We start from the raw sequence: 8,181 nt of genomic DNA on the forward strand, positions 1-8,181 counted from the left end.
TCTCAAAGGGGTGCTGTGGTGGCGCAGGGGTTGAGCACAACCCGTGTCTTAGTCCTTGATGTGGCTGTCACAGGTTTGATTCCTGGCCTGGAGGTTTTTTGCCACATGTATTTACCCTTCTCTCATTACCCACTTTCTTGTCAATTCACTATCAAATAAGGGCCTATAGAGACAATGAAACCTTAAAAAATGCTCTCAAAGCAATGGAGGAGTAAAGGCAAAAGAAATTGTCTGGATTTTGTACAGTTTGAATTAAAAAGTCAAGTGAAGTTATTTATTAAATATGTGTAAATCAATACAATAAAAATATGACAGGTTTCAAACAGAGATTTAAGACAAGGCAAAGAGAAAAAGATCATTATTTTAACTATTTAAAGTTTAAATAAATTACAACTGTTAAGCTGATCACTTTTCTCCTTACTCCAGAATTGGCAATTATTAATTTCAAAATACAGACCTCAATATTTCATGGACTAGAATCTTGGAAAAGTAGGTTCCACATGATAAATGAATCTAGGAGTCATGAAAATGCAGTGATGCAGTGATTTCAAATTAAAGTTTCAGAATAAACATGAAAATAAACGTGTCGATATTTAATTGAATACATTGTTGATATATTCACAAATGGAGCTGCACCAATTATGAAAATTGGATTGTCATCCTTTCAAAATAAAGTTTAGACAGACCTTTAAAAAATAAGAGGTTTCAGTATTTCATTGTTTAGAATATTCAAAACGAAGGTCACAAAGTTAATTGAGCCACTGATGAAAAGGAGATTCAATAAAATCACACAATCTCATCCATATAAAAGTTACCAAGGAACTTAAACCAGACATGAAAAGATATTGTACCTTAAAAAAAGCCTACAAATGTTTTTCAGTCATTTTCCAGATAAGTTCCAGCTGAAAATAGATTTAAGTCATTCAAACAGATCCAAACAAGCCAGACAAAAAAAAAAAAAAAAAAATTATTATGCTTTTGGGCATAATATTATTCGTCAATTTTTTTTAGGAATGTTTCTAGTATTTTAATTTTTACTTAAACCTGTGAACATGAAATGTTTTTTCAAGAGCGGAAGTTATTCAATTACAGTCATATTCTGATTCAAACTTTCTCAAAAGGTTTTCCTGAGTATATATGCAAATACTGTTTTAAATCTGTTCTGAGTGAATTCAAGTTATTATGGGACCTCAAAGCCAGAAGCAAGCTCTAAGAAGCCAATACAGTTTGTTTGTGCCTTTGGCCGGCCATATGTTTCACTAAAATCTGCAAATAGCTCATCACATGGATTTACTAACTATTATTTTAAAGAGCTTTATGCAGTTTTCATATTAAAAAGGAAAGCAGGGAAAGTGTGGATTATGCACATATTTTCTTCTTTGCTGCTAATGTTAGCTCACTCCCTGTAATCAGCTTTGTGAGAAATTAGATGCTGGCTTGCCTCTTGTCACTCCCTCATTTTCCTATCAGGTGTGCTAAGCGTCAGCTTATCAGCCAGAGTCAAATGTTACAACATGTGTGTTTGGTGTGAGTGTGTCACTCAGTGTGACATACCATGTGAGCTGTTAAACAAATCAATTTATTTTCCTTTCCAAATCTTTAACAACTAAAGACAAAAGAAATATATTATAGAATAAACTTAAAACAATTTTCTCTATCTGGTAAAAATCCCAATAAATATCAACGAACAGATAGGTTGGCATCACTTCCATCGGTTGATTCGCAGCAGCTGCACATAAGAAAGCGCCAAGCAGACAGAAATGATTCCCAGCAGAGCCACGTGATTCTGCCAGAAGCCCCACACAGAGTAGTCAATGTCCATGCTTTCCAGAAATACCTCTCCTGGGACTCTACAGCACAGGGAAGAGAACATTGTTTTCACTGAGAGGATGTTACTGTGGGTTGCAATCGAACCATTGCATTCAAACTCACATGGTATTGTTGCTGTAGAAAATCTGACCTTTCATCTCGTTGATGTATACAGCCTAGGAAAGACAAAATGGTCGGGTTGAATTATTACAGTGATGTAATAATTCTTCCCTTAAACACCTTTTGTTTGTTTAGTATCTTTACTGCATACGGTTAAAGTGTGATTTTTCACATTATAACCACAAGCTTCAAAGTATTTTGTTGTTACTTAGTGATGTAGACCTACACAAAGTAATGCATCATTGTAACGTGAAAGAAAATGGCTGCATTTTTTTAGCATTATGAACAAATTAAATCTGTAAACTGCTGTATGCATCTGTCCTCAGCCCCCATTCCCATTTAGGAAGTAGCCTGATTAGTAAGTTGAGTGTGTCTGTGCACAGTTCACTCTCAGTCTCTGTTTAACTATAGACTGCCTGAAGTCTTGCAGCGAGTTTATGGACATCAGTGGTTCAGTGGGGAAAGTAGCTGCTCTGTAATTGGAAAGTTGCGGTTTCGATTCCAGCTTTCTCCCGTCATGTCACTGTGCCCTTGGGCAAGACACTTAACTCTAAAATATCCACAGATCTCTGAATAGGAATGTGTGTGTTTATGAGAGTGACTGGGTGAATGGAGCTTTACGATAGAGCTTTGAGTTGTCAATGTAAGTAGAAAAGTGGTCAGTCTTGCAAAGAAGAATGCTCTTTGTTTACAACATGTGAACAAGAAAAGAGCCTCTCCACACTGGTAAGGCTAATCATCTGGCTCTTTCATCCTGAACAATCTCCACTGTAAAACACGGTGGTGGCATATTTACACATCATATTAATTTGATTAAAAGTCTAGATATATATAAAATTGATAATTTGGGGTAAGAATGGGAATTTTTGTTTTGACTGAGTTTTTTGAATGTCAGTATTTAAGCTGGTAGAGATTCACTCTAAATGGTGTATTTGCAGGAAAAGGTGATCCTACTAAGTATTGACTGGGTGGGGCGCTGCTGTGCATATGCGGGGCACACTTTTCAGATTTTCTATTTGTAAAAACAGTTTGAAACAATATGTTTTTCTTATGCGTCACAGCTATGCATTATTTGGTGCTAGTCTAATAAATTAAATCAATAAAATACACCAAAGTCTGTAGCTGTAATGAGTGAAAAATGTCAAGGAGTAGAAATATTTTTGAAAAACACTATATCTTACATTTAGCCCATAATTGAAAATACTGATCCATTTCAACCAAGACAACCAACTCAGCATGGAGTTGAGATTGACGAGAAAACCACCAAAAACCTACAACAGAAAAAGGACGAGATAAGGTCAAGAGTGCCAAAGAAGAAAAATCAATCGTACAATGTTCTGAAATCAATGTTAATAGGTATCTTGAACATTTCAGTGCATATGTCCTGGAATCATACCATCATGAAGACAAACGGGAGGGCAATCAGGATGTTAGCCATTGCAAATGTAGATACGCTGGCGGAGACCAGGAAAGCAAGGCTGACTCCTGCCAAGCTGACCAGAGACATGGTCAGGGAAAAGCAGAGGAAGGCCACAAAAGCTGGCTTCAACGCTGAAAACAGACAAGAGCAGGTAAACATGCAGGTTCTGCTACAAACCAAACAGAATTTTATAAATGACAGTAAAACGTGATTAGATCCATTTATTGTAAACAACTATAACTAAGCATCTTATCTCATTTAAAAATTATTTTATTTTACCCTGGTTCAAAATGAACAGTTAATTGCATTTTTGTGTAGTCATATGAAATGTGATAGAGTCCAGATGAAGTCATACAAAATGAAATTTGCAAAGTGATTGCAGTCTGCAGTCACGGAGGGACATGTGCTTACATCACTCTCCTTGTGTTAATGGTGGTTACATTGACAGAAAGGTGCTTACAACAAACAGGTCCGTGTCTATTCTGTTCAACACAATGTGAGAAGTTTAGATGCAGTGAACATTTTTCAAGACATTCAAGATTGTCCAGCTGATCTTGGAGCATGTCCCTCTGAGGACTGTTTCAGAATTCCCACCAGCGCAGGGCTGAACGTTTTGAAAGCAGGTGAGTGAGGGTGTGAGGTGATCAGAGGCTTTTAACACACCAGCATCTAAAAGGGAAGATAACAAAGAATCCACTTCTCTGCTAGACAGACACTTAAAAGGACAAACTGAAATTCTCCAGGAACAGCAGGAAGAGTCAACAGATGACTGGTGAAATGTAAATTCTGCAATGATCTCTTCTTTATTCTTTTAGACACCTGGAAAATCATTTTGTTTGAAGAAAAGAAGACAAACACTGATAAAAGTTTTGAACAAGAAGGATCTACAGTAAAAGACTGAGTATTTTAAGAAAACACTAAAAAGTGTTTTATAAAATTAACATAAATGCTAAAATAACAACACAAAACATTTTCACTGGTAAAACGTTTTGCTATGACTGAATCCATATAAATCAGGGGTGTCAAACTCAATTTCACCGAGGGCCACTTCAGCATATTGGCCTCCCTCAACGGGCCACATTGACGGTACAAATCAGGAGTGCCCAGGTCCAGTTCTCCAGACTGCAACTTTTACATGCATCCCTGCTAAAACACCCCAGACAAAAGGTTGACTTCCCTCATCAGCAGCAACTCAGTTCTAGAGGCTTATAATGAGTCAATGATCCAGGTGTGATGGAGAAAGAACACCTAAAGTTGCAGATGGTAGCTCTGGAAAACTAGACTTGGGCAGCCCTAGCATAAATGTATGAAAATACAATGTTAAAAATAGATTAAACACCTCATATTGTTAAATAACGCTTTGGAGCGTCTGGTTAGGAAGCGCATTCAAAACCTTTGGTTGAAATGGCGCGTTAAATTCAAGTCTCCATTACAGACTAGATAAAACTAAAGAGAATGCAACGTTGTGTTAATCCGTTTGAGGAGCCGGTAATTTATCTTGAGGAAATAAATGATGACGCAGAAGTTAGTTAGACGTAACATGCGCAGTCCGCTGCTCAACCACTGCGGACACGGCTGCGAAGAATTAAAAACCGCTGGAAGTAACTCATCCAGAAGATTTAACAAATGGAGCCTTCTCGGTGCACATTACCCAGGAGAGCGGCGTTCTGGAGGAGCTGCAGACGTAACATCTGTCCGTTTCGGAGAAGCGAAAAAACGCAAAACAACAACAAAAAATCCTGGTAAAAGCGCAAACCGGACCGCGCACAGGGCAAAACACTCAGAGTTCAGTTGATCTGTTTGGACCAGACAGATCCAACTGACTGATGAATTAGCACAGATTTTTCTGCAGAGGAGGAAATGCGTTCAGACCCCAGCGGGTGAAGTGATGCTAAGTGAAGTCGCTTAATTTATTTTATTAAAAGTTACTGAGGCCTCAGTCAGAAGTTTTTGTCACTACGGAGAAAAATGTGGGATCAGGATTCACGGTGAATATCAACTAAACCGCATAAAATGCGACTTAATAGCCGATGTTAATATGGTTGTAATTTCACGGATAAAAATAGTACATGAACGATTTTTTTTTATGTTGTCGGTCAAGATAACGGATAACAAAAAAAAGTTCTAGCTGCCGCCCTGACACCAACTCACACATCTTCATTCACAGTCTTGTAAATCGATGTTTCTTTTCTTGGACATTTTGATGTTAGCTTGTCGATGTCTCAGTTTTATTCGCTGGGAAAATCAATAAGCAGCTTGAGGTGACTCTGCTGCTCTCTAGTGGCGAGAAGCCATAATGTTGGCTGGTAACAATCGGAATGCATTATGGGAGATGTAGTTTGTAGTCAATTCGTGCTGAAAACCTATTTTAAGTCAATCATGATCCTATAAAACGCTGGGGGGCCACATAAAATGACATGGCGGGCCACATGTGGCCCGCGGGCCTTGAGTTTGACACATGTGATATAAATGAAGATTTAAATGTAGAATAAAACTACATTTAATAACCCTAAACATTTAATTTAAAACTCAAAGTTTCAAATTAACAACTTGCAGAAGTAGATTTTTAACATGAATTCTTACTCTCTAAATATTTACTATTTCAAGAATGTGAACAGATTAATAACTGGTGTAGGAACTCTGTGTGAGTATGCTCAGATGTTGCTCAGATGTGAGTATGTTACCCATCATGTAGTAGGCGATGGCTGAAAACACCAAGATGGGGATGATGCGGTTGGGGATGAGATCAGCAAAGAGCTTGGACAAGAAGTAGACAGAGGTCCTGTAATATCCACTGGAGTTCTCATGACTGTAGATTAATAATAATAAAAATAAATATGAAATAAAATGAAGAGTTTCAACTAAAATTACCTAAATACTATTTTTATGACATCTTTTCCAGATCTTTTGTAAACTAAAGTGTGAGTTTGTTTATATTTTTAGCTTGCTTTGAAAATTAATGAAAATGTTAACGATAATAAAATTGTTTGTAGATGTGGTAACTAGACAGCATATTTTACAAAACTATTGATTGAATTAATTGGAATCTTCAATCTTAGCATTATAAACAACAAATGTCTCAAGACAAAAATAAAAAAGAATACCTAAACATAAAATGAAACCTTCATACTCAGTAGGAAAAGGGGCAGGAAGAAGCCAATGCTCATCAAATCCTGCCCCCATGTGACTCACCCAGCATACACACATTATGTATTTCAGACTAGAATATTACAGACACACCACTGTTACCCTGGAGGATATCACTGAGCAGCATCAGATAATTGTTTGGCAAAAAAAAAAAAAGAAAGAAAAAAAAAAGCTACAAATAATACCCCTAAGCACTATTAAGACATAGCAGCTTTATTTTGAAGAACATGTTTTTATGCTGTGGCTTCAGTGCATTTTATTGCTGCTTACATGAAGATTGCCCTTTCGTTGATAAAGAGTTCGACAGCAGAAAGATTCCCAAAAACCATGTTTATGATGAGGAAGAAGAAAGCGCCACTCCTGATTAACAAGACAGATGAAAAACAAACACATCATTTCATCATAATGGTTTAATATTTATTCAGTTAAATGTTTAATTTTCTACTTTGTGCTCATAATATTTAAACAATACAATTTTACTTTATAAACCTGTGAGGCATTATCTCAACTTTATTATTTCCTGTTTATTTATTTACTATTAACGCCCAAAACATGCATGAAACTTACTTCATAGTCACAATAAAATTAATTAAAAAACCATGCCATGTTTATTTTCATAACATGCGACTTAAAATGGATCCTTCAGAAGTGCAGGTTGCACATTGTTTATACCTGTTCTGCAAACCCTCTGGCATAGTCAGAGGCATCTGGTAGTAAATACATCCCACCAGAATGGCAAAAAAGATATGGAGAACCAGCTGGGCGTATGAGGTCTGCGGGTTCCTGAAAAGGTTCAGCACTGTTCTTCCACACACCACACGCATCTGTCTCACACATGCAACAGCATTATCTTTTTATGGCCATGACTGGGTTCAATTAGCAGATAAGGAAGCACAATCACATAACAGGTGAATAACGTGTCATAACTTTGTTTTCATAACATCTTAATTGATCAGAACAGAACATCTGTTAATCATTAAACTGAGGTTGTGGGTCTTTTGAATAATAAAAAAAAGAGATGCTGTTGTGCATTGGTGCATTTCTCAAACACAGATCTGCTGACCTGATAGAGGAAAGATGTGCTGTAGCTGGCTGCCTCTTCTTTTCTGTTGTCCATATCAGTAATGCTCTGGTTCACCTGGTCCAGTTCCTGCATTACGTTCTGGTACAGGCCAGATTCACGATACTCCATCGCTAACCAGTTCTTGCCCTCCTCTTAGAAATTAAAGACATGAGTGCTAAGTTAAAGACAAATATATACATACATCCTTTAATTTACTAGGAATGTTTCATTTAGAGTCAATTTCTCTTTTGCAACAGTAAGAAAGACCTGTTATAAACATCCAGAGCGCACACACAATGGGAAAATACAACACCAATGCTAAATACAATGGTGAGCTGTCTATAAGATAGAAGACATACAGACAATATTAAAAATTATACATGTCTAAAAAAAACTCGTTTTGTGAGGCAATCCGGAGCAGAGACACTATCCTATTAAAACTACTTTTTAAGATTGTTTTAAAATGTGTTTAAAGAGAGTAGGGAGTGCTTGCTTTAACAATAAAACACAATTTTCAGGGGAAAATAATCCATCCATCCATCCATCCATCCATCCATCCATCCATCCATCCATCCATCCATCCATCCATCCATCCATCCATCCATCCATCCATCCATCCATC

General features: G+C 37.0%; 1 protein-coding gene across 2 annotated transcripts in view; it reads right to left on the minus strand.

Annotated features, from left to right (window-relative positions):
* Window positions 1-298: 298 nt before the first annotated feature.
* The window catches only part of abcg2b (ATP-binding cassette, sub-family G (WHITE), member 2b), an 18,785-nt gene continuing 10,902 nt past the window's right edge, over window positions 299-8,181 (minus strand). Inside the window, exons 9-16 of one of the 2 annotated variants that reach the window (XM_008404895.2) lie at window positions 7,560-7,711; window positions 7,169-7,320; window positions 6,767-6,856; window positions 6,034-6,158; window positions 3,326-3,480; window positions 3,111-3,200; window positions 1,933-1,985; window positions 299-1,850 (exon numbers count right to left, since the gene is read on the minus strand). In XM_008404895.2, coding sequence (XP_008403117.1) covers window positions 1,703-1,850; window positions 1,933-1,985; window positions 3,111-3,200; window positions 3,326-3,480; window positions 6,034-6,158; window positions 6,767-6,856; window positions 7,169-7,320; window positions 7,560-7,711 — 965 coding nt within the window. In that variant the 3' untranslated portion in view covers window positions 299-1,702. Of the gene's footprint in view, window positions 1,851-1,932; window positions 1,986-3,110; window positions 3,201-3,325; window positions 3,481-3,809; window positions 4,019-6,033; window positions 6,159-6,766; window positions 6,857-7,168; window positions 7,321-7,559; window positions 7,712-8,181 lie in introns of those variants that run through there. The other variant, XM_017303035.1, reaches the window with a different exon arrangement.

The sequence above is a fragment of the Poecilia reticulata genome, linkage group LG1 (genome assembly GCF_000633615.1).
Source record: "Poecilia reticulata strain Guanapo linkage group LG1, Guppy_female_1.0+MT, whole genome shotgun sequence".
Lineage (NCBI taxonomy): Eukaryota > Metazoa > Chordata > Actinopteri > Cyprinodontiformes > Poeciliidae > Poecilia > Poecilia reticulata.